The 26,146-nt window shown below is 40.9% G+C and overlaps 3 protein-coding genes and 2 long non-coding RNA genes across 10 annotated transcripts; 3 read left to right on the top strand and 2 right to left on the bottom strand.

The window, feature by feature from the left end:
* Positions 1-225: 225 nt before the first annotated feature.
* On the top strand, positions 226-7,531 carry LOC105208200 (alpha-N-acetylgalactosaminidase). 4 transcript variants are annotated; one of them, XM_011177990.3, is made up of 8 exons: positions 226-350; positions 5,411-5,572; positions 5,669-5,843; positions 6,001-6,175; positions 6,264-6,358; positions 6,439-6,798; positions 6,982-7,146; positions 7,237-7,416. In XM_011177990.3, exons 2-8 carry the CDS (start codon positions 5,412-5,414, stop codon positions 7,414-7,416), a joined length of 1,311 nt encoding a protein of 436 aa, XP_011176292.1. In that variant the 5' UTR covers positions 226-350; position 5,411. The 4 variants fall into 4 exon arrangements, with proteins under 4 accessions (XP_011176292.1, XP_011176291.1, XP_039313548.1 ...); XM_011177989.3 differs by lacking the exon at positions 226-350 and adding an exon at positions 4,495-4,633; XM_039457614.1 differs by lacking the exon at positions 226-350 and adding an exon at positions 4,506-4,524.
* On the bottom strand, positions 1,353-5,093 carry LOC120359599. Of its 2 annotated transcripts, none has more exons than XR_005576373.1 (3): positions 4,956-5,093; positions 3,326-3,558; positions 1,353-3,269 (listed from the first exon to the last, which is right to left on the bottom strand). It is a non-coding gene; the product is annotated as an uncharacterized LOC120359599 (long non-coding RNA). The 2 variants fall into 2 exon arrangements; XR_005576372.1 differs by having other exon boundaries at positions 3,369-3,558.
* A 2,062-nt stretch (positions 7,532-9,593) lies between the features above and the next one.
* On the bottom strand, positions 9,594-16,732 carry LOC113005026. 2 transcript variants are annotated; one of them, XR_005576370.1, is made up of 6 exons: positions 15,342-16,732; positions 13,223-15,161; positions 11,921-12,363; positions 11,685-11,744; positions 11,039-11,218; positions 9,594-10,497 (listed from the first exon to the last, which is right to left on the bottom strand). It is a non-coding gene; the product is annotated as an uncharacterized LOC113005026 (long non-coding RNA). The 2 variants fall into 2 exon arrangements; XR_005576369.1 differs by lacking the exon at positions 15,342-16,732 and having other exon boundaries at positions 13,223-13,355; positions 13,719-13,811.
* LOC105208212 (alpha-N-acetylgalactosaminidase-like) lies at positions 10,371-13,228 on the top strand. The gene is made up of 8 exons (XM_026139906.2): positions 10,371-10,476; positions 11,049-11,203; positions 11,295-11,469; positions 11,632-11,806; positions 11,898-11,992; positions 12,073-12,432; positions 12,590-12,754; positions 12,828-13,228. The coding sequence occupies exons 1-8, from the start codon at positions 10,471-10,473 to the stop codon at positions 12,945-12,947; spliced, it is 1,251 nt and encodes a 416-aa protein (XP_025995691.2). The 5' UTR covers positions 10,371-10,470; the 3' UTR covers positions 12,948-13,228.
* Positions 14,316-25,646, top strand: LOC105208204. Its single transcript, XM_011177994.3, has 7 exons — positions 14,316-14,528; positions 17,738-17,954; positions 18,138-18,241; positions 18,444-18,635; positions 18,794-18,939; positions 19,071-19,197; positions 19,565-25,646. The coding sequence occupies exons 2-7, from the start codon at positions 17,786-17,788 to the stop codon at positions 22,961-22,963; spliced, it is 4,137 nt and encodes a 1,378-aa protein (XP_011176296.2). The 5' UTR covers positions 14,316-14,528; positions 17,738-17,785; the 3' UTR covers positions 22,964-25,646.
* Positions 25,647-26,146: the final 500 nt, after the last annotated feature.

Raw genomic sequence — 26,146 nt, 5'->3', positions numbered from 1 at the left:
CGTTTCGCTCCCGTTGACTTCGTGTAACTTCGGATCTCGAAACGGCGATAATTTGTTGTTCACCGCGGCTTGTTTACCGCAGAAGTTGTCCGTACCGTTGAAGAAGCGTCAGGTAATCCAATCGTAAACATTATCGACGAAGATACGGGCCGTGCACGAATAGGCAATGCACGATAACGCAACGAGGGAGGGAAACGATTGTTACATACAATCAAAGAACTCTCACACACAAATGTTCGCATGTATTTATAGAATGGGCACATCCACAAGTCGTTCATATATATAGGGCACGTACATTGGAACGCGCTGCAATAAAATAACACTCTCGCGCGACACGTGGCAGACAAAAGGTACGCTATTTTCATTTTTTTTTGTTTTATAATTCCCTCCTCTCCTTGCGTTACGTGAGAGCATTTATTGCGTGTAAAGACAATCGCTCGGCTGCGTTATCCGCACGCTCGCGTGCACCGTTTAATTCACCGCAGATACAGATTTCTATTGTTTACGATTTACAAGACGCGCCGGATTTCTAGGAGGGATCTAAGAGATTCGTCCGGAGAACATCCTCTCGTGCAGGATGTAAAAACATTTTCTTAAAGAAACTAAGACGCGCCTCTCGAATTAATTACATCCTCGTCATTTGAATTTTGTCGTTTCGATTTCTCCTTCGGAAACGCGCTGTATCGAGGAGAGGAAGCGGAGGGGAAAGGAGATGTAAATTGTGAACGCGGGCGATGCTGTGGTGGTACCGGTCGACAATTCCGCGAGACGAATGGAGCGTGGATGGATGTGGATCGTGCCAGGGTTACGATAGTTTAGAACGCAAGAGTCGATGGGAATATTTCATCGACCTCGACCCGCGGCGCTCTTTCAGACGCGTCTCTAATGCAGCCCTCCGATTAGGACGCGATGCTAATTCGGTGTCATTACGGTCAATAGTCCCCCTTCTTCTCTTTGCCTCTCGTATTTTTCCCTTTGAGATAGAGAGCAGAATTAGCCTGGCGAAGAGAGACGCGAGCGTGCAAGAAATCAAACTCTCCATTCCGAGGAGCGAAGGGAGGAGGGGGAAATTAGAAGGCGCGAAGCTACGCTCTTTTATGTCTTTCTTCGTAAAGAAATGCGAGGGAGTCCGGTGTATGTACAGCGCGTCTTTTCACGGAGGATTTTACGCGATCGTTTACATCCAACTAGAGTGGAGACGTTTAATTTACGACAGTTAAGACGAGGCACTTGCCATTCAAGTGTAAAATATATACGAATTTGTTATTTGTCGTATCACAATTCTTTGTGATGTAATGATTTTTTCATGATATTCAATTAGGATCGCTCTAGATACAAGAGAAAAGACATAAATACTTGTATGCATCACTGTATCTCATTATTACGAAATGAGATATTGATATTAAGAATGCGAATTATCAAAAACAAATAAATCTAGATGCACATGATATCGTAAAGCTGATATTTCATGTATCGTACGACACGTAGGACATTATCGATTGGCTGTAAGATAAAGCATTTCTACAAATTTGGAAATTTTTCTATTCTGTAACCAACCAAAAAAATCTTGCTTAAAAATTTTGTCATACGACACAATTTAAAATATCGGGCTTAAATTGATAAAATTCCTTCGCTTGACGCGCAATCTAAATTTCGAAAAATTTGGATCTAGAAATTCAAGTGTGATAAGGAAAGATGTTCCAAGTCCGACGTGAGCTTTTCTGATTTTTTTCGATAAGATCCAAGCTGAAACAGCGTCCCAGAAAATCAAAGAACACAAATGAATTTAATTACTTCTTAAATTATCTTCGAATTCTCTCGCGTATTCTTCCACCGACAGCGATTATTCTCCGAGCATCCGTTTCCGGTGTAACTCGTGAACGCGCAATCCAGCAAACGAAATTATGTGAATGACGTTTCAATGATGTCTTATTCGCGGTAGAAAAGTTATTAAGATGAATATCTTAATATGTCACCTTTTAACGTATTAGCTTCATTTGTATATAACAGTATTACTGTAACGACTGCTTAGAAGAAGTTAGATTTTCGTATTGTTCACTTCGCATGTAACATCAGTATCGTTACGTAAGTTACATAAGAATAATAGCTAATAAGATTCTTGCGTAATTCAATTTAAATAATTACAGTTTAAACGCTCAGATCCAAGTTTTTCAATATATTTGACAAACGCTCATTAGACCATTCAATTAACAATTAATATACGATTCAACTTAGGCTGCGGTCAAAGTCTCGCTACAAATAATTTAAAGCGTTTGATTAATCAATTAAAATAAAGAATTTTACAAATTGACCAATTAAAAGATGTTTCAAAGCATTTGCAGCATCATATTGACCGTACCCTTAGACAAGTTAATCACAACAACTATTGCTTCTCGACATCCAAAATGACGTTAATAATCAGCCTGTATGTAATTGCGATCTCATTTTACTGACAATTGGTGACAAAATTCCCGTGTCATTCCGTGTGATCCACACTTGACGTTAAACGATCAAGTGCGCGAAAAATTACGATCGCGCGATCAAGATCTCTGCGACAGAGACATCAGAGCACAAACGGAGGAAGCTATTAAAGTTTCGAAGATGATTACTGCGCGTTATCCTTTTTCAACAAGGTATCCCCGCATTCTCTCTCTTTCTTCCTGCGACTCCTCTTTCCCTTTTTTTTTCCGCGGCGTGACGACTAGGAGAAGGATTGCGAACCGGTTCGCATCTATTTGGCTACTTTCTCGGCTCGCGTCGCGGCGTGCCGCCCGCGCTATATGCGGAAATAATTTGATACACGTTGATTCACATACAGTCATGATGTAATCGCAATAACAATAATATATATCAAATCGCGTTGAAGGAAAGAGAGAAAGCGAGGAAGCAAGTGTAAGTGTTTGTGGTAAAAGCAGTTGTAACAAGAACCCTAATAAAACAATCTTGGCAATGGCAATAGCGATCATGTCGGGATTCAATGATCGAAGAGTGTTAGCACCAGAAAGAAGCCAGGCGACTTTTGCGGCATCCTGTACGTCAGCACGGTTGCGAGTTTACCGCGCGAGTTCTCTCCCACTTGCGATATCACCACGTTGCCTGTCGTCGTCGTCTTTCTCTCTCGTGTCGAGCCGTACGACCGTTCTCGCCGTTTTCTCGCTTTGTCTCCTCTCGCTCTCTTAACGCGCGCTGTCCACGTCACCGCCCTACCACTTCGGGCCTACGATGCTTTCATTTTTATCGGTGATGAGTGAAGCCAGCGTCGGCCAGACCTGTAGTATAAATCAGAGCGTCAACGAGAGTTCGGCGAGGAGCCGATTAAGCCTACCTTCCCGTAGAATGGCAGACTCCTCGACGTCTCTTAAACGAACCTTGACTTCCAACGATGCTTCTCATATACGCATATTACAATTAGACGTGGAACCTTGAGGCGTCGATTTGAAATACGAAGGACGCATAATAATCATTGTTTAGCATCTTCCAGTAGCCTTCGGAAAAACGCCCGACACCTCGCATTTGTAGTTCTACAGGCTACGCTCCTTGTCATCCGTGACGACGTAGCTGTAAAATAAATTTGAAATTGTAGCAAAAATTGGTGTAAAAAAAAATAAAAAATAAAACGCCCCGAAAGGTAAATAACTCTCGGTCATTGCTCTCTGAAATTATCGAAAAGTAGGAACACGTGAATATTTCACTCTTTGATTTTTATTTATTTAAGCATAATGTATTTAAATTTTGCATTCGTGAGCATATGAATGTCATAGTGATTTAGAAATACGAGACTTGTATTAAAAAGCGGACTAAAACATTTGTATCATTTGTCTGAAGCAATTTACTACACTGTTTAAAAACATGTAAAAAGGTACATCAAGAGTTGTGTTCCAAAATTCGTTATCACCCTGGCGGGAAAAATCTTATAAAATTTTACACAAATTAAAAAAATGCTACAAAAATCTACAAGAAAATGGTAGAATTGAAACATTTTGTCTAAACCTTTGTTAATTTTTATATTATTTCAATGTAACGTTTCTGTGATTTCTATGAATTTCTTAGTGAAACTACCTTAAACTACAATAAACTACAACATTTTACACATTTCCAAAGTAACTTACTCTGGCGAAAAAAATTTCTGAATAAGTACAAAGTTCTACTAAAAATAGAAATTTGTAGAAATTTGTTTTCACAGAGATATTTATTTTTTCATAAAAGTTTATTTTTTCTTAAAAATGAATATTTAATTATTAAAATTAACAAAAGTGTTTTAATTCCTGCATTTTTTGTAGATTATTGCAGTATTTCTTAAATTTGTGTAGAATTTTTTCTACCAGGACAGCACTAAAAATTTACGTTACTTGCACTATAGATTTTTAGTGTTGGCAGTGAATTTTAGAACACAGCCAACTAGCGGGATTCTCTGATTCTTAACGATAGTGTCGGTATCGTTACGTTATTGTTGCATAGCTTTTAATACAATAGCTGCGCAACGACAGTATAATGATACTATTGTTAAGAGTTACAGAAGTGAAGGTATTGATGACACATCAACTGCAATCGAAAATTTATGTTCCTTCAACTCGTCTTGATAACCATCATAAACAAGACGTATTTAATACATTGTTTAAAAACCCGTAAAAAGGTATCAAGAGTTGTGTTTTAAAATTCACTACCACGTTGGTGGAAAAAATCTTATAATATTTTATACAAATTTTAAGAAATGTTACAAAAAATTTATAGAAAGCATAATAATAATAATAATAATAATAATAAAGAATTTAGAGATAGCCTAAAATCCGGTGAAAATCCAAGTTCGCGCTCGATCTCGAGACACGAATACTCCGTGAACTTTTTCGCAAAAAAAAGGCAGGGAGGAAAGGGCAAAAGTTCGTGGGATTTCAAAGTTTCTCAAAGCCGAAGCAGAAGTGATCTATATAACCTATCTCGTGCGCGCGTCCCCTAACCTCTTTGCCACACGGTGGCACATCCGCTCGTGTAGGCGAACTTGGTGCGCGATTATGTCTGCGTAACGTCAACGGGCCGGTCTACGACGTTGTTCGTCCGTTCGGCGGAGAGGCAGGCGCGGCATGACGCGAGTCGGCGACGGTGATCGCGCGTAAAAATGAAATGGGGCATTGGGTGAAAGTACTCGCGGCGGTGACGGCGGTGGCGGCGGCGAGCGAGCGTGCGAGCGAGCCTACCTCTTATATCAGATCAGTACGGTAGGCGCGCCTCGTCATAACACGCGTACGCTTCTCGTCGTTCCTGCTGGCCAGCGGACTCTCCTGATGACCTCTCCGTCGACCGTCTTCTCACGGGAATCCTGCTCCGCTTCGCGCCCCTGGACTATGCTGCCGACTTGGTAGCCTCGTCGTTATCCTACTCATTGTCTGAGAGCAGCTTTGTTACCTTTCTACAGAATGCTGCGCAACCTGTGGTCCCTTTGTGTTCTCCTATCGCTGGTCACACTGGTCCCAGCGTTGGAGAATGGCTTGGCTAGAACACCTCCAATGGGATGGTTGGCGTGGGAAAGATTCAGGTGCAACACTGACTGCAAGAACGATCCAGATAATTGTATAAGGTGAGCTTCAGCAGTCTGAACAATATATGTGGATAGAATTTATACTTGGTGCAAGTGCAGAGAAAATTGCATTGGTTGATCTTCTGTGTTTCATAGTGATCGTCTCTTCCGGACTATGACAGACATAGTGGTGGCTGAAGGGTACGCTGCAGTAGGATATGAGTACATTAATGTGGATGACTGTTGGTTGGAGAAAGAAAGGGATATAAATGGACAACTCGTACCTGATAAAGAACGATTCCCATATGGCATGAAGAGCCTGGCAGATTATGTAATTCACTATCAATTGGTCTAGAAATATCTTGTTTTTGTGTTTCAATGTTTATCAGTTGTACAAATTGCATAATTTCACACTTGATTCCTTTCCCAGGCTCATAATACTCTTTTGTGACTGCACAATTTATAAGAGATGTTGCTTTGTTTGTCAGGTGCATTCAAAGGGTCTCAAGTTTGGTATTTACGAGGATTATGGTAACTATACCTGCGCTGGATATCCAGGTATATTGGGCTACTTAGATATAGATGCTGCCACATTCGCTTCCTGGGATGTAGATTACGTGAAATTAGATGGATGTTATTCACATCCAGTTGACATGGACAGAGGTATCAGTCGCATCCTATAAATAATCAATGAGTTTTCTCTTTGTCTTAATCAAACAAGTTTGTATTAAAATAATATATTTACGAAAAGGCTATCCCGAGTTTGGGTTCCACTTGAATCAGACTGGAAAGCACATGATATATTCATGCAGCTGGCCTGTTTATCAAATTTATGCTGGTATGAAGGTGAATATCGATGCATTTTTGTCTCATTTATTTCTTCTCAATCCATTTCTTCCAATCACTGACGTTTATTGTATTTTCAGCCGAACTACACCTCGATTGCGGCACACTGCAATCTCTGGCGCAACTTTGACGACATCCAGGACTCCTGGGCCAGCGTAGAGAGTATCATCGATTACTACGGCAATAATCAGGACGGGATCGTGCCCAACGCCGGTCCTGGGCACTGGAATGATCCAGACATGTTGATCATTGGCAACTTCGGTCTGAGCTACGAGCAAAGTAAAACGCAAATGGCGATCTGGGCTATACTAGCGGCACCGTTGCTCATGTCCGTCGATCTCAGGACGATCAGGCCAGAGTACAAAGCCATCCTGCAAAACAAAAAGATTATCGCCGTGGACCAAGATCCGTTGGGCATTCAAGGTCGACGGATATACAAAGTGAGTGACATAAAAGTCGAACGTGTCAGTGCCATGAATTTATTGATGTGATATATCGGTTGTCACGAGTTAGTCGCAAGATTAACGGAATTGTATTCAGTCACATTAGTGGCGGTAATCGTTTGCCTGAAATGTGTTTCACGCGGCGTGATCCATTGATAATGGATTAACTTACGATTGCAGTACAAGGGCATTGAGATTTGGGCAAGGCCCATCACCCCAGTTTACCAAAACTACTACTCGTACGCGATCGCGTTCGTCAACAGACGTACGGACGGCACGCCGTCGGACGTGTCGGTCACGCTGAAGGAGTTGGGTCTACAGTATCCCGGAGGATACCGCGTCGAGGTTCGTAGTGTCACGTGCAACTGGCTTAATCGAGAAAAAATGTCTTCAAGAAAAAAATTCGAAAGTATCGTGATTGTTATACTTTTTCAGGATCTGTACGAGGACGTGGATTACGGAGTACTGACGCCACAGACCAAGATCAAGGTCAAGGTGAATCCATCGGGCGTAGTGATATTGCGATGTAATTTGAATATAGACGACGTGTTTCGCTACTCGCCGTATTCGTCTTTGAATCAGGTCTTTAAAGTTAGGCAAAATTCATTTAAATGATCATACGTCTAACGTATTACTTTAATTTCTATCGGCGTTTTCATATGCGCGTGCGTATTCTATTAATATAATATATAATATAAGAAAGAATAGGAAATAAAGAATTTTATAAACTTTACTCGCCCACGTTATTTAAAATGTGTGTATGTGTAACATTTTGTACTTGTATTTACTTTGCTTTCATATTGTGTCTACATCGTATCTGCATTATTTTACATTGACCTTTGACTTTAAGTAATCCACTGTGGATTATTCGTATGTATAGTTTGCTACATTTGATGATCCCAAGGTAATACTTTCTTTCGAATTACGAACCGATTTTACTAACTTCAATTAACTTTATAATCTGCTGATAAAATTTATGAATTGTTAACTGCAAAACTGAAAACTGCTCATCCCTAAACTAATTTTTTAATTCTATACTTTATTTTAAAAGATTATTAATTAAAATTATTTAAAACATTGATAATATTACTTATTTATAGATACTATCTATCATACGCTACTATGCAATATCGGATATTACAAATTTGAATTATTTCAATCTAAATTTCCATCGAAGGAATGATAGGTAAACCGTAGGCTCATTTTTTTTTGTATACCCTAAGACTGAACTTCTTGCATGGTTCATCTTCCTCTTTTCATATTGGAGAGGAAGAAAAAGATAAATATATTTATTTATTAACTTATCTGAACACATTTATCTGACAAATCAAAAGAATAATTTTATAAAAATCCAATAATAAAAAAATTTATACGAAATATAATGCACTTTTATCGAGCTTTGCTGTTTGTTGAACGTGCATTTAGTGCAGGGTAACAAATTTTAACGCCACGACGAAATAATTTGTCAATGATAATTTTGAACAACTTATGTTTTTGAATCATAATGCACAAATATAAAATAAATAATTTGAATAAAACTAATTAATAGTTTTCTAAATGTTATTTAATTTTTTATTAAAATGTTGAATTTACTTGCATAAAATATTTACGATGTACGTATAAAATACTTATAACACGTAAATATTATGTACGGAAACATGAAATTATAAATGCAACTTTGCTGAAACTGCCAAGTGAATCCGAACTTGGCGCACGGGATCTGTTCTATTGACTGTTCGAAAAGATCGCTTATCCATCCGAGAGTTTCGAGAAAAACGGGCGCTTCCTGTTGACGTCTTTGTGTAACTTCGGATCTCGAAACGGCAATAATTCGTTGTTTACCGCTGAAGTTGCCCACGCCATTAAAGAAGAATTAGCTCATATAGCACAGTAATGTTGAATAAACATCTGAGCATTGAATTGCAAAATTGCGAATGTTGCAACATCGCGAAATGTAGATTCAACGTTGAAAAGACATAGAAACATCCGATGTCCATTGAATCTATGTCTTACAGACATTGTAATTCGACATTAATTCTAAATTTATTCAACGTATAAACAATATAGATTTCATATATATTATGTACAGTACTTTTAAAAAATTTTGTTGGTAAAATAAATGTGTAAAATTATTTTATAAATTGTTGGAAAGAATTTAAATTTAAAATATAATATTGATTCTTATTATTTAAAATTAATTCTTCTATTTTCCTAAAAGAGAATGTTAAAAGGACAAATTTTAAATAACAATAAATCAATATTGTTTTTTTAAAATTAGATACTTTTCCAACAATTTAGAAAATTCACACATTTATTTCATTCAATTTTTTAACAGTATAAAAATAATTTTAAAATTTCCTATGAAATTGAGAATTGTTTTATGTAATTAGGTTTGCTTTTATTAGCAAATTAAATTTGTATATTACTTATTATTAAAAATTATAGATTTTTTATAATTCTATTATATTATTTATTACATGTATATTTTATAAAATTCAATTCTATTTACTTTATTTCTATTTACTTCTATTGACTTTTTATTTTTGTCCATTTTTTTACAACAAAGTTCGATAATTTGTTCAATGTCATTTCAACAACATTAATAATCAACGTAAAAAAATATAAATTCAATATTGCAATATCTCAGCAATGTTCTTCCAACGTTCTGTGCTGTATGAGATAATCCAATCGTAAACTTTATCGACGAAGATATGGACCGCGTATGAATAGGAGTTCACGATAATGCAACGGGGGAGGAAAACGTAATTGTTATATATAATCAAAGATCTCTCTAGCAGAAATGTTCGCATATATTTATAGAATGGACACATCCATAAGTCGTTTCATATATATAGGACACGTATATACGAGCGCGCTGCAATAAAATAACACTCGCGCGACACGTGGCAGACAAAAGATATGTTATTTTCACTTTTTTTTTTTTATTATATTCCCTCCTTACGTTATACGAGAGCATTTATTGCATATAAAGCCAATCGCTCGGTACTGAGTTGCGAGAAGCTTGCGTTATTCGCACATTCGCGTGTGCCATTTAATTCACTGCAGATTTCTATTTACAAGACGTACCGAATTTCTAGGTGGCACCTAATAAGAGATTCGTCAAATATCCTTTTGCGAAGGATATAAAAAAATTTGTTATTAAATCATGCGGTTTAAATTTTTCAAATCAGTTTTAAGTAGGGATAGTTATGTGCAAATTTTGCATAAGATCTTTTAATTTGTTCGTAAATTGGCTGTCCTTCTCTTTGCGTTAAAAAAAATTTCTTCAAGAGACTAAAACGGGCCTCTTGAATTGATTATAAATTCATTTAAATTTTATCGTTTTGATTCGTCCTTCGAAAACGTATCATATTGAAAAATGGCGCGGAGGGGAAAGGAGATGCAAATTGTAAACGCGCGAGCCTATGATGATACCGGTCAACAATTCTGCGAGACATTACGAGATGAAAGTTATCCAATCAAGTGACAATTCACTTTTATAATTTTCTCTAGGTTTTAAAATATTCGATCGATCCCCAGATCAGTACGGAAGACACGTCTCGTCATAACACGTGTATACCTTGCGTCGTTCCTGCTGGTTAACAGACTCTGACTTCACCGTCGACTGTTTTCTCACGGGAATCCTGCTCCGCTCCGCACCCTTGGATTATGCCGGTACACTCGTTATCCTATTTACTGACAAGGAAAACCAGTTTCTGATCACTAATCTTAATAAAATTTTATGGGTGTAGTATTCACTCACAACATTTACTACAGTAAATCCATAGGTTGCACTTAAGGCATTCTCGAGAAAGTGACGATTAAATATTTGCAGCATTTATAATACTGTTACAAAAGAACGAGTCAGCAGCATAGCGTCCGGCATTAATTTGTAATAAAAATGGTAAATCTTTATTATATATTTTTTATGTGCATGAGAAATTTTAATTTAATTATTAATAAAAGAGCATTTTTAAATTCTTCGATTTTTTTAAAAATAACATTTTGTATTAAGTAATAAAAATGGTTTAAAAATTGTATAACAATTTAAAAATATAAAATTTAAATGAAAAAAATTCATTCTTAGGGATCGAATCTGGACCCTCAAGTGTAGCAGTCGACGTCTTAACGCCATCGGCGTTACTGTAGTAAATATTTGAGTGAATATACATCCATAGAAGTTGATCAAAATCGGTGATCAGAGACTATCAAGTTCTTATAAAAGCAGTTTTGTTACCTTTCTACAGGATGCCGCGCAAACCGTAGTCCTTCTCCTATCGCTGGTCACTGTAGTTCCAGCGCTGGAGAATGGCTTAGCCAGAACACCTCCAATGGGATGGTTGGCGTGGGAAAGATTCAGGTGCAACGTCGATTGCAAGAACGATCCAGATAATTGTATAAGGTGAGCTTCAACAATCTGAACAATATATATCGACAGAAGTTACACTTGGTAAAAGTACAGAGAATATTGGTTGGTCTCCTGTGTTTTACAGTGATCGTCTTTTCCGGACTATGGCAGATAGAGTAGTGAGTCAAGGGTACCGTGCAGTAGGATACCAGTATATTATTATGGATGACTGTTGGTTGGCGAGACAAAGGAATAGCAATGGACTACTCGTACCTGATAGTGAACGATTTCCATATGGCATAAAGAGCTTGGCAGATTATGTAATTTACTGTCAATTGTTCTAAAAATGTCTTGTTTTTGTGTTTCAATGTTTGTCAGTTGTATAAAAGCATAATTTCGCACTAAGTTTTTTCCCAGGCTCATAATACTGTTTTGTGACTGCACTATGCTTAATTTATAAAAGATGTTGCTTTGTTTGTCAGGTGCATTCAAAGGGTCTCAAGTTCGGTATTTACGAGGATTATGGAAACTTCACCTGCGCTGGATTTCCAGGTATATTGGGCCACTTGACTGGAGATGCTGTCACGTTTGCTTCCTGGGGTGTAGATTATGTGAAATTAGACGGATGTCATGCCAATCCTTATGACATGAACACAGGTATCAGTTATATTCTATTAATAATTAATAAGTTTTCTCTTTTTCTTAATCAAACAAATTAGAAATAAAATAATGGGGTATTTATGAAAAGGTTATCCCGAATTTGGATATTACCTCAATCAAACTGGAAGGCCTATGGTATATTCTTGCAGTTGGCCTGTCTACCAAATTTATGCTCGTATAGAAGTGAGTGTCGATGCATTTTGGTCTCATTTATTTCTTCCTGATCTATTTCTTCCAATCAATGAAGTTCATCGAATTTTCAGCCGAACTATGCCGCAATTGCGCAAACCTGCAATCTCTGGCGTAACTACCACGACATCCAGGATTCCTGGGCCAGCGTAGAGAGTATCATCGATTACTACGGTGATAATCAGGACACGCTCATGCCCTGGGCCGGTCCTGGGCGCTGGAATGATCCAGACATGTTGATCATCGGCAACTTCGGTTTAAGTTACGACCAAAGTAAAACACAAATGGCAATCTGGGCTATATTAGCGGCACCGTTGCTCATGTCCGTCGATCTCAGGACGATCAGGCCATTGTACAAAGCTATCCTGCAAAACAAAAAGATTATCGCCGTAAACCAAGATCCATTAGGCATTCAAGGACGACGAATATACAAAGTGAGTGACATAAAAGTCGAACGTGTCAGTGCTACAAATATATTGGTATGATATCGATTGTCATAAGTTAGTTACAATGCAAGATTAACGAAATTTTATTCACTCATTACATTGGTGACGGTAATCGTTCGCTTGAAATTATCAAAATGTGTTGCAGAAAAACGGTATTGAGATTTGGATAAGGCCCATCATCCCAGTTTACCAAAACTACTACTCGTACGCGGTCGCGTTCGTGAACAGACGTACGGACGGCACGCCAACGACCTTCAGAATCCCAGTAATGGACCTAGGTCTGATGTTTGCCGCAGGATACCGCGTTGAGGTTCGTAGTATCGTATGCAATCGGAAAAAAATGTGTTTGGAAAAAAATTTGAAAGTATCGTTATACGTTTTAGAATCTATACAGTAACAGAAATATCGGAGTGGTGACTCCACCGACTGTCCTCAGGGCCAACATAAATCCGTCGGGCGTACAGATGCTACGATGTACTTTAAATATTGGCCGTACATCTTGAATAAGGTATTTAAAGTTAAACAAAATACATTTAAATTATCGTACGTCTAACGTATTACCTTACTTTCTATTGGCACTTTTATTTTCGCGTATGCGTACGTTCTATATTAATATAATATATAACATAAAAAATAATAAAAAAAAGAATTTTATGAACTTTACTCGCGTTACACACGTTATTTAAAATGTATTTATGTGTGCGTATGACATTCTGTACTTGTATCTAGTTTGCTTTCATATCGTATCTGCATCGTATCTATATTACTTTATATTCACCTTTGACTTTAAGTAATCCACTGTGGATTATTCGTATGTATAGTTTGCTACTTTTTGATCCCACGGTAATACCTTCTATCGAATTAAGGGCCGGTCTTCTTGACTCCAATAGACTGATTAACTTTACAATAGACTGAAAAAATTTATAAATTGTCAACTGCAAAACTGCAAACTGATCATCCCTAAATTAATTTTTTAATTATTTTAATTAAAAAAAATTATTAATTAAATATTATATTTTACTTAAATAAATTATTATTTGCAGAAAATGTATAAGGTGAATGAAATAATACGGTCAGTTTTCAGTTTTATAGTTAACTGTTAGTAAGTTTAGTCGACTAATTTCTTTAAGTTAATCAGAGTTGCTGAAGCGGTCTCTAAAACTAGATTCATAAAAATCTCTTTTTAAACAATCGTAAATTAAAACCGTGATCAATTTCGTGTTTAAAAAGAAAAGTTTCAGTTTTTTTACAAGAGGCAATCAGATCTAACGTACGAGACTGTCACCGCACGTGCGAGCGCCGCATGTATCTCTTTATATACTCATTGCTCGCAACTCCCTTTGACGTCTGTGACGCGTCACGAGGACGTACAAGGATACTACAAATGTGCAATCGCAGAGACGTTCTCCACGGAGACGTTCTCTATTATAAGTTCTCTATAGATACCGCGAGCCACACATTTCTCGCGCATCTACCTACGCTCGCCCATCCACCCGCAGCTGGCAGGAGAAACGTATCTCATTACACCCACTCTCTCCTCCGCCCTTTCCTCCCTCTTACGCTGGTAATGCGTCACAGCGACGCCCGCGTCGCGTCGCGTCGCGTTGCCTCGCTCGCGCGTGCTCCCTTCAACCCCTAGCGGAACCGCAGCCATTGTCGGAGGGTCGGTCGGTCGGCTCGATTCTTCGCGAAACGCGCGTCCATCGTGCGCGTAACACACCCTTCCGTCGCGCGAGTACTCCGTGTGTGAAAATCGTGTGAGCAAACAAAAAGGGAAGAAGAGGAAAGAGTGGAAAAGGGAGTAAAGGCGAGGATCAACGACGCGGGGCGATGTGAGAGGAATCCGTTCGGCGGCGCGATGAGACGCGAACATCCGCGCGACGCCGATTTCGCGCGAGCAGCACCAGAACCAGCACCAGTACCAGCCGACGCTGCCACCGCTGCCGCTGCCGCCACCGCCGACCCCGACCCGCTGCCGACCTCGCCGCCGCCGTTGTCGCTGCCACCGCGCTGCTGCACCCTCTTACCGCCACAGCAGCGTATCTCACCGCGAGCATGAAGATTCCGCCTCTCTCATGACCCAGGTAAGTCTTGAAAGAAAAATCGTCTTTGACATCTAGATGCGCGTAGAGCGTCCGTCCATGTCCTCGCCGTCGGTCTCTCACGCGAGGTGACGGTCTCGCGGTCCGATCAGCGCGATGGCGGCCGTCGCCGGCCCGAACGAATTCGCGTAGGTAGTCTCTCTCGCGAAGAAATTGATTTTACATATTCAGGGATACAGTGGTACGCGGTATCGTTTTGCGCGATAAGATTGATACGGTCTTATCAGCATCGAGTATAAAGTGGTCGATAACTTGCGCTTGACGTTGACGCTGTAGTTGCTTCGATCACGACGGCTTCTAACTCGTTGCTGTTCAAAATTTTCCAATTTTTGGATTCCTTCCAAGATCCAAGATCCTCAAAACCGCTAAATTTGCATATTAATGATCATTAAATCGGCACGGTAGCTCGAAATGGTTCTCAGTCATTGACGTAGAGGCAGCTCGCATGAATGAATAATGGCGCCACATCGAATCGTTTTGAACGGTGACGCGTTTAGTGCTGTTACAGACGAAGTCGATAGTCCGCGCTTGTTCGCGTCGATTACACACGATCGCGAAATTCCACATCTGATTGTTGAATTTTTCCCATTTTTTGCGCATTTCGCTCCCGAATTTCTAAAACAGAAATCGGTAATTAAAATTTCGACGTAAAATTATTAAATACGTCGCAAAACGCTCGAGACAACCAATCATAAAAATATTAGCTTCGATTAATAATTCTAATTAAGCCATAGATGAATTATATAATTTGTTATACTATTTGCACGTGTATAACATTTTTTGCAATTGCCTTACTCTCACAATTAATTCTATCGCTCGTCTATCTGACATTGCGAAACATAATGTCTTCTCCACTCTCCCTCGCCATTGTGCTCTCATTGAAATAACTCTGATCTAATCTCATTACACCCGTATTAGATACGCGAGATAATGATTGCTGCACCTCAATTAACACGTAACTGGGAACCGAGACGAGAATGAGAGAGATGAATACGCCTGGATGACGTGGTGATTCCAAGTGTCAGTATACAAATCGGTAGAGAGGCACTCTCTATTTATCATATTTCGTATGTAGGGCGGCGCAGATAAATCGATACGCGGCACTTTCATTCATGGCTGCCTCTCTCACGGTTGGCACATTGCCGTTGCTCTACGTACCACCCACGCCGTCGAGACCAACACACTTACTATCCAACCGTTACGTAGTGTGTAGTCTAACCGTGGTGGTACAGTGGTTCTCCGTCTGGCCGAGGGGGTGGCGAACGTTTGTCATGTACAATTTCACATTGCGCAAATCTCAGCGTCCGTTGGTACCAAGCGTACGATCGCTGGATTGTTTCACGCCTCAAAATATGCAGGCAATCTGTAATTTGGAAAAAAAAGCCATGAGACAATGACGATACACATCGACGTTTCGTTCTTTTTTTTCCCAGTTAAGGTGGAAAGTCTAATTAAATAATATCTGCAATCCACACTCGACACGATCGGTCTTTAGTCCTTGAACGGACAGGCGACGTTTCGTGACGTAAGCACTCGCGTGGGATGCATTTCACATTCTATTTATAAGTCGTTGTCATTAGTAGCATGTAGACAAGTCTCTCTCTCTCTCTTTCTCTCTCCCTTCTCGACACAGGCGCATAATAGCCTGACAATAATTCAATCGTTGAAATTGATTGTAAAGTGAGAAGCGGTGGATGTAGATTACGTTTCGCACGTTATTTCTCTATTTGCGTTATTGCGAGAGATTGTATGATTGTTCTTTGAAATCTGAAAGTCTAAAGAGGCGCTTTGGTACGCCGGCGCGTGAAAAATCTCGAGGAAGCCGAATGCTTCCGCGGCTCCCCTGAGAATGAGCGCCCGTAGAATTCTTCGCGAGTTAATAATCGCATCTCGTGCATCACCGCTGCACCGTCGCATCCCTCGGAAGTGAGCAACAGCGCGCACGTCGATATTACGTCGACGTATGTCCGCCCGTTCGTCCATCCATCTATCCATCCGTCCATCCGCCCGCACCCGGCCGCTCGTTCGCGTTGAGTGACGACGGTTGACATTAGTCGTCGTGCACGAGGCATCTCGTGGCATCCTTAAATTAGTTAAACTAGTGCATCGAGAGAGACTAACCCAGTTATGCGAAAAGGGGGATATCGAATAAATTCACCGCGCAGTCGCGTATCGGAAGCCTGCGAACGACGACGCACACATGTACTTCGGCCCTTTCGTCGCTCTCCCGCGACAGAGACCAAGGGAATCTCGCGAAGGGGGGGGGGGGAGAAGGGAAAATCGCAGGAAGGTGGATGCGGGGAAGGGTGCTCTTTAAAGTCGGTCCACTTGCCTCCGACGGCGTTCGCCACAGAACACAATGCGAGGGTGGCGGTGGCACGAGCGGAGAGCAGCCCTCGTGCCAGGCGGATTTTCCGCTCGGTGACGCTCGTCAAAGGATCTATTTAAAGGATCGGGTTCGGTCGTCTGTCTTCAGTCGCGACTTTTGATTTCCGAGTCCCCTTTGAAACACCGCGAGATCGGTCGTTCCCGGTCATCGAATTCGCCTCGCGAAAATTCCGTAACGTGTTTCCCCATGGAAAGGAGCGTCGTCGATCTCATGACGTTTCTGGATGTCTGTCAGCTCTATCTGCGTACCAGAAAAAAATCCCGAAATCTCTGCACGCTCTGGGCGATCGTGACGTTCATCCGCACGGAGGACACCGGTGGCTTCTTGCGATGGTGCCGAGCGTACACGGTGCCCCGTTTGCGGTACCGCTCGGATCGTCTCAAGAAAGCGGAGAGCGCGGAGAAGCTGAGGGCCGACAAGCTGATACTCAGATTGTTGCGAGAGCTGTTCTATTGCGGATGCTTGCCGCCTTGCGAGATAGGTCTATGAGCAGAAACGCGACGTGCGTTATCGCGCGGTGTTACTGTGCCAAGGCAGCGCAAGAGTCTCACGCGCTATTCGGCAACGGTCTCGATGCAACAGGCTGCAGTCCTGTAAAAATCGACAAAATAACTTGACGCGTCGGTATCCAGAGTTCGTAATTGAAGGATAATCCTTTCGTTTTAGTGTAAATACCTCGGTGTTCTGTTAAATTTTCACAATTCTGTCAAATTTATCTTCTCGATCCCTCGAGTGCCTTCAATCCCAGGATCTGAATCACTTTTCGATTGTTCGATTTAGAGAGACAAATGTTTCTGTGCAGCATTGTGAGCGCACATGTGGACGAGGGTAAATCACCTTAGCGAGAGGGATGTCTGAGAGCGACGGAGAGCATGCAGCTCGCTCGGTGGCCTTAGAGCAAGCCTATGTCCACGAAGTATACGAGCAATGCGCCGAGAAGACCACACAAAATAAACACTGGCCACGAGTATATCAGTTTCTTCAAGATCTTGAACCGGGTGCTCTCGTCTGTGACATCGGTCAGTCAAAAATATACTTTATGTGTGTTTTTTTTAAACTGCTTTCATTCATTGTGTTGCAAACGTTGGTAAAATATTCATCGCGTAGTGGGTTACATAGTTGATAGAGTTTGCGTGTCCCGCATGCTTTATAAATCATATTACTCCCCGGCTATGTAACAATGTTATATCTGCATCGACTAGGTTGCGGCAACGGAAAATATCTCAGCGTAAATCACAGCGTTTTCAAGATAGGGGTGGACCGATGCAAGCGTTTCACGGACATTGCGCGCGAGAAGGAAAACGAGGTGCGTGTATACTATATATCAATTATATATATATATATATAAATTATTTATTTTTAAATTAATTCTGTACTTTATCAATTAATCTAGTTCTTCTGTGGAATTTGTATATTTTTTGCGCAAGAAAATTAAATTGATTTTGACTTGATACGTGCGAATAATTTGAATACTTTACTCACGGAATTACTTGTTTGTATACCATAAGGTTCTAATCTGCGATAATTTGGCTCTACCATTCCGAGAAGAGAGCTTCGATGCGGTGCTGTCGATCGCCGTGGTGCATCACTTCGCCACCACGGAGAGGAGGGTACATGCGTTGAAGGAGTTGGCGCGGGTCCTTAGAATCGGAGGTCGACTCGTTATATCCGTTTGGGCTATGGAACAAAAGCATAGAAAGGTAAGATTTCTTTTCTCTTAATTCATTTTTTCATTAAAAAGTTAATCTTTAAATTAAAAAAAGAAATAATAATTAATCTTTTTAATTATTCCTTTTCAAAGATAAATATCTTAAATGTCTGAATGATGAATTATATTGTTATTATATATAATTCACAGTTTGAATCGCAAGATGTTCTAATACCGTGGCCCAAATCGCATTGCATGAGCGCAGCGTCAGACGGCATAAAGCATTCGGGTGTGTCAGACAGTAACGAGAAACGAGATGATGATGCTGCACAAAAAAATCCGTCATTCTCTAAAAGGTGAGTTCTTGATAAATTATCTCATCGATGTTGGGATTGATCGTAACATGTTTAGTCTCATCCTCGCGCAATTTCTGCATTTCCCGTAAATATCGTATGTAGGTCATAGCTTTCATGGTTTCTTGTTCCAGAAATAGCCAACGAAAATGTAAAAGCAAGAGTTATTGGATCGATCCGATATTCAGCTTGTCACCATCCACCAGTAGTCTCTCTAGCCCAAATGAGACCTGTTATAGTTGTTTCCGGCGAGCGTTGCAGGTAAATAGACGAGTGATTGAGTGAGAGCGGGAGAGGGAGAGAAAGCGTGATTACCTATAATGCAACATTTCAAGCTCGAGTATCTAAAAGATTAACTAAAAATGTGTTTGGAAATTTCCTATTGATTTTCCTACTGATATTGTTTTCACCTCCCACAATAATAGTGTTTTAATTAAATGTCGAGAGTTATTCACTTTCTTTATTCATTTAAAACTGCTTTATTCGATCGCTATTATTTTGTTTTGAGGACAATAATCTGAGAGAAAAAATTAAATTTCTCCTACTTAATCGCTATTACGAAATTATACTTATGTTCAACTATCCTGTTTATCGTCCATGATTTATAAGTTTGTACGATTATTTTCAGAAATTAGCGAGGAGCAGACGCGGAGGTGGCGGTCGTGCATGGTTCCCTGGAAGTTGGCAGAGCGGTACTAAGAGTCGGCGACTCTACGATCCTGAAGACACGACTGACGTGGACGAGTTGCCAATCGAATTGCGCCGCGTAGAGACCACACATACGCTGACGATGACGAACAAGCATTCCGCGGATACGTTGAGCATCAAGTCCAAAAGCTTGGGTGATATCCTGGAGATTGAACGGCTCGATTTGGTGCGTTCCCGGTCCAGCATCCCAGGTTTCTATTCAACATCCGAACTAATCCTGGACGAGCGATCGGTCTCGTCGTCGTCGAGCGGCTCAAAGCCGCGGCTGGTGAAACAGAAGTCATATGTAGAGGAAATCGGTTTGGAAAATTCCGAAGACACTGCCATTGAAAACCTGATCAAGGATCTCCCGGACTTCTCCTGCCAGTCATTGCATAAACGTAGCATACCTTTAAAGCAAAGCTCGATGAACGAGGAATTGATGTCGGCGGAACGGCAGGAGGAGAAAGAACGAGTACGCAGAAATATCATGAAGCAGACATCGTTGAACGAAGAGCTCATTTGCAAGTGGCGAACATTTGAGGCGCTCAAGGATTCGATCAGCCCGGTGAGCGCCAGTCGGCGTTTCCAACTGTTAAAAAATGGACTGACCAGCAAAATCAAGCGCTCCACAACGAACATCGAAAAGGTCTCTAGCATGTCAATCAAGAACGGTTTCGTTCGGATGCTGCAGGGATGGAAATCCTGCGAGAGTGAATCGACCGCTACGGAAGAAGCGACAACAAAGTCGAAGTCAACGGACAATAAAGTACAACCGGTAACACTGGTGAAACGTAGTATCGAGGGTGTCGAACGTCGTCTCTCACGCGAAGACGGTTCAGATTCGTCCAAGGACAGCAGTCTGCAGAGCGACACTAGCGTCGACTCCGAGGACAGCTTCGCATCTGTGATTTATGTGCCGAAGCAGGATGTCGCCGTCGCGGCATCGCCGGCGTCGTCCACGATCAATGAGGTTCCTTCCGCGCCGCGACCGGCAGCGTTGCAGCTCGGTACGACTTCGGCACCGCCATCACCGCGTGTTAAGCAGCCACTGGACGGTGGTCAATCGTCTAGATTTAAAGTGATCAACGTGTCACCATTGCTGAAACAGCAATCTGTCACGAATACAAGTACGCATGTCGGCGATACGACAAAACCTAGTGGAACGACTGTCATTTGTAAGGAAGCACCCGATAACACTTTACAAGCAGCGGCGTCAGATCTCCGTCTTATATCAGAACCAGTAGAACCGGACACCACGTCGTTGATACGTCCCTTGAACGATGTTACTAAAGTAGTCGGTCGCGAACCAATCGCAAACGAGGACGACAGCCGAAAAGCTAGACTGAACCAAATCAAGGAGCTGCTCATAGCAAAGCCGGGCTTTGCGACACGCTCCAGACCGTCATTTCCATTGGTCAGGCGTGCCTCCACAGCGGCTTCGGGTCGTCTGGAGACAGTCACGAGGATCTTGCCGCGTTTGTTATCCCTGGAATTGTTCAATCCAGAGACTGATGACTTAGACAGTGATTCCAGCGGTGTCTCGTCGCCTGAGTCAGTCGGTTCTGTAATCAGCGTTACATCGGATGAACGGTATATCGCGAGGAGGGGGGCTGAAGAGAAGAAAAATAACGCACAGACAGATGAGAGTCTTTCCAAGTCAAATGGAGACGATATATCTAAGAGGACGAAGGAAACGGAAAGTAGTATACGTGACGATGAGTCGTTGAGTATGGAAACAATAACGTCACTCGAGGATTTAACTACACCTCTGGATCCTTCACACGACAACTCGTCCGCGGATTTCGAAGATGACACGCTCCTTGCGGAAACCGAAAATATACGCGACATTTCTCAAGATAATGTAAGAACTAATACGATCTGTCCTACGTCGCGCATTCATTTGGAAAGCGAAAAGTCCATCTCTTCACAGTCAATGAGGCTTCTGGAGGCCGCTGCCAACGTGGCGAGCTCGCTGGAGGACGCCGTGGGGACGGCGATTCAACACAATGTCCAAGTGGAACAATTTTCGCAAGCTGCACAACGGCGGAATAATGATGGCATCTGGTCGCAGTCGAGTGTGCGAACGCGAGCGTACTTGAAGCAGGATTGTAAATCCGCTTCGGTAGATTTGGGCGGTTATGCTAACGAATCGAGCAGCGATCTTATACGAGATATCAGTCGGTACTGCCAGAACTCGTCGTTCGATTTTTTCGAAGTCTGTCAGACGTCGAGAACCACGTCGTCGTCATCGGACGTCGCGGAAAATACCTTGGATGTAGAATCGAATACCACAGCCTATTGGGACGGATGCAATCAAGTACCTAAGGAAACTTCGTGGATCGTAAATGAAGCGTATGATGGGAGTGGACGCGACAAGTTTGTCAATGTGGTCCAATCGAAACCGACCCCGAAATCCTCCAGATCTCTCTGCGAGGATGCCGTTTTTGAGTCCAAATTCGACTGTAAATTTCCATGTAATTCCAAGTACGAAGTTGAGCTCGAAGCCGAACCCAAAACTACATTCATATCCAAATACGACGAAATGTTTAGAGTCAATCACGAAGATAAATTAAAAACTAAAGTCGAACTTGTATCCAGATTCAATCCCGAATCCAATAGTAATCTCATAAGTGATACCAAAAAATCGTTTATCAATGCTGAAAGCACGCTCAATCTCCAATCCGGAGCAGGACCTAAACCCAACGTCAATCAGGAGCATTGTCGCTCCGCCAACACTTCGTCATTGTTGCACAGCAACTCGGACGACACGTTGGACTTTGTGATGGTGTCGAAGACGGGCGAGTTCGAGGAGGCAGTGGAAAACTCGAAAGTAACCGGGAAATGGCGCTCCTCTCAGAGCAGGTTGTCGATGGACTCGAGCGACGTGGGCGACTCTCTGATAGAGAACACGGCGACGAGCCTGAGCGACGGCAGCCAAGCAGAGTCGACAGCGAGACTGTTCACCGGCAGCACGGTGTCATTAGTATCGAATCCGAATATAGAGAACACTCGTCGGAGTTCGATGGAACGACGAAGACTGCAAGAACGCGGCCGTTCGTTGGACGAGATGTCGAGCGAGACGAAGAGGCGAAGCGCCCCGGGCTGTCGAGTCACCGCAAGCACCGATACCTTGAGCAATGCCTCGTCCCAGGAATCGTTGCCCTCCGATCGTGGCGGCGGTTCCATTACCTATCACCAATATTATCACGTCTTTCGGGAAGGCGAGCTGGATCAGCTGATCAACAAGTACGTAGAGAACCTGCATATCATTTCATCGTATTATGACCACGCCAGCTGGTGCGTCGTCGCGGAGAAAGTGCAGGTCTGGACTATATGACTTCGGATACGGATCATCGTGTGAAGGACCAGTGGCTGCCGCGACTCGTTCTCGGCCGTCTTCGCCAAGTTGTACCGGGTGTCTCGATAGGAGATGTCAGCCAGAAGGGATCAACTAGGTTTCAATCTTATGAAAATTCGCATCTGCTTAGTTTCACTTTTCAGTCGAGAATAGTTCCCGGTCTACTAATTTAAGAAAATGAATTGCAAATTTAAGAAACTGGGAATATAATATTTCTAAATCCTTTCATTTTTAATGTTTAACACGGTTCGCACCATTTGGGATTTGGATTACGAAATGACGCGTTGAAAAGAACTCTTACTTTCGAGATAAATGTACTGATCCCTTTTTTTTGGGGCACACAGTACACTCCGGTGGATGGATTAAATGCGATTAAGCATGAGAAATCTCGGTTCGAGTGCGAGGCTTATGACTCTAAATTCATAGATCTAATAAGAGTCCAAGGATCTCAAAATTCAGGGGTCCAAGAATCCAAGGATTTAAAGGCTCAAGGATTTTATAATAATCCAAGTTAACGCGAGTTTAATCACGAGTTGACTTTCTAACGGTCCGTTCTCAAAAACTCTGCGACGACCTATATCGCTATTGAAATATCGCTTTGCGCTCGTTGAACATTCCTTTCACGTTTATCTCATAACAAGATTTCTCTGTCCGTGATGTCACTGAAGTGATGTGTGATGTAGAAATATAACGTTAAAGTAACAAGAAAGATTAATGATAGACGAACCAACACAATTGAATTTATATGTCATGAAATATCCAACAATAAAATAAGGCGAATTTAAAAGAGTACTTATCAATATTCCTTTTAGTTGATTTCTACTAATTACTACAATATTTTTTCATGTTCACAACTCGTTTAACTTTAGCTTCACTTCAGGGACGTTTAGGACTGTTCATTTCATTTATCGGACTCGCACATCTCGGAACAACGATTGCAGAAAGCACGATTCTTCGAGGACACAACGAAGTAAAAGAGGGAGAAAGGGTATTAGTTGCTCGAAGAATGTTCGATTTTCTCGAAGAGTGGTGCGATCTGAATGTACTTGCGTTAAGCGTAAAAGTTCAGAAAAATTCAGAAACGGCAATTGGCTCCCGACTGTGGAGCGTATTTTCTAGCTTCTCGAGGAACCGACAATATCCGAACGCTTGAACGTAGATATACCTCAATAATGCGAACGTTCCACTTCCAGAAATGTATACATGCGTACTATACATGCATACGTTTAATACACATGTCTGCGTACATACACGTACTAGGGTGTCCCTTATTTGTAACAAATTCTCGCGCTGTGATGGAAGAAACGCATTGGCGAATTAAATTATCGACAACAAAATTAGATCAGCGAGAGAATGAGAGTAATATTTCCAATTTGTAGAAGAAAAAATGTCAAAGGTGAGATATTTGCAATAATAGAACTCAAGCAATTAAGGGATATCTTAATACACATATCCCTGTCTACACACATATACACATATACACGAACACATACGGCATACGTACGTACACATACGTGATACATATATATTAGGATATATAAGGATTCAAGGATCCAATGATCTGAAGATTGAATGCTCATATCCTTGGATTCTTCACCCTAAGTTCTTCAATCGTTCAATTTTTACCTTATAGAACACTTTTATTACCGACTTCTTTCGTTCCATGAATCCTCACCTTTTCGGAAATCCTTGCTTTTCCCGATTAAGTCTCCAATTCTCCTTGAACATTTTAGTCTACGCAATTCTTAGTTCTGTAATCCTTTTAAGCCTAAAACACACAAAAGAGATTCGATAGCCTGTTGTTGTATTTGATAATTTTTAAATTTGTACACTAAAGCATTCGATTGAAGATCCAAGGATCCAAGCATCCGTTTACGGTACCGTATACTCACACGTCGCATAGAGCAGGGCATAAATGTAATCTAAGCTTCGTTATTTTTATGATCTCAATTAATTATCGTAGTCGAGAATGAAGTTTTTATCATGACCCTTTAACCGGTGAACCAGATGTAACTCCTTTGCACCAGAAATAGGTACCTGTAATAAAATTGCCGAATGAATTTCACGATCATCATGGAACAAATTCTCATAAGATTGTATATCGATAGTGATAATAGATACTCGTATCAGATCGCTAAAATTTAAACGAAATATTATATTAAGAGTTTTTTTAAGAGCAAGGCGGATAATTTGTAATTTTCGGCATACAATATGTGACAGACATGAACTAAAGAAAACGAAAAAAAGAAAATTAAACGTAAGGACAAGGGCGAGCTTTGGGATTACTGGTTAAAGGGTGATTTGATCAAGATAAACAAGCTACTGTTCCATTTTCGGAGAACCGTTTGGTTAGCCAAACGCATTTAACAAGTAGTCGACGATGTTCTTTTCTAATTTATGGAATGATTTTCATTTGTACTCGTTTCGAAGAAGGAAACGCGTATCAGAAGCGTGCGTGTGTGCGTGTATGCGTGAGAAAGAGAGAAAAATAGAACGCGAGAGAGAGAGAGAAAGAGAGAGAGAGAGAGAGAGAGAGAGAGAGAGAAAGGGTAGACCAAAAATGCAATCTCGAGAACGAGAGAGAAACCGGTGTAAATATGTAAAATAAAGTGTTCCTGACATAAACGCACAGATCGTCAGAAGGCATAGCTCCGTCAAGTGACATTTTCGCACTAGAGTTCTTTCTCTGTCAGCTCCTTTCCGATCCTCATCCTTCCATTCATCGTTATACAAATTTCTAGGATGCTGCGGTATAAGTCGGTAGAAGAATCGCGTCTTTAACAAGATTTGGCGTAAATATACGTGTAAAATATAACTTGCATTATCTATACAATGTAAACTATGTTTTACATGTCATTTACAATGAGAAAAAGTTATTAATGTTATTATTAATGAAAAAATAATATAAAAGTTAATAAATGGAACGATTTTCACTATTTCTGATAAAATCTGAATCTTCTTTGATTCATTGATTATTGTATTCATACAGTGAAAAAGTTGTTAACTTGATTAAATTTTTCAATGCGATTAAAGTTTTTCAGTTCAATTATTTATGTATTTGATTTAGATACATAAAATACATGAACTTTAGTTTAAGAATTTATATATACTTAATTTAAATACATAAATGTCTGAAAACATTCAATCAAGTTGAAAAATTTA

Source organism: Solenopsis invicta, chromosome 14 (genome assembly GCF_016802725.1).
Source record: "Solenopsis invicta isolate M01_SB chromosome 14, UNIL_Sinv_3.0, whole genome shotgun sequence".
NCBI lineage: Eukaryota > Metazoa > Arthropoda > Insecta > Hymenoptera > Formicidae > Solenopsis > Solenopsis invicta.
This window is presented reverse-complemented; position numbering and strand designations above follow the sequence as displayed.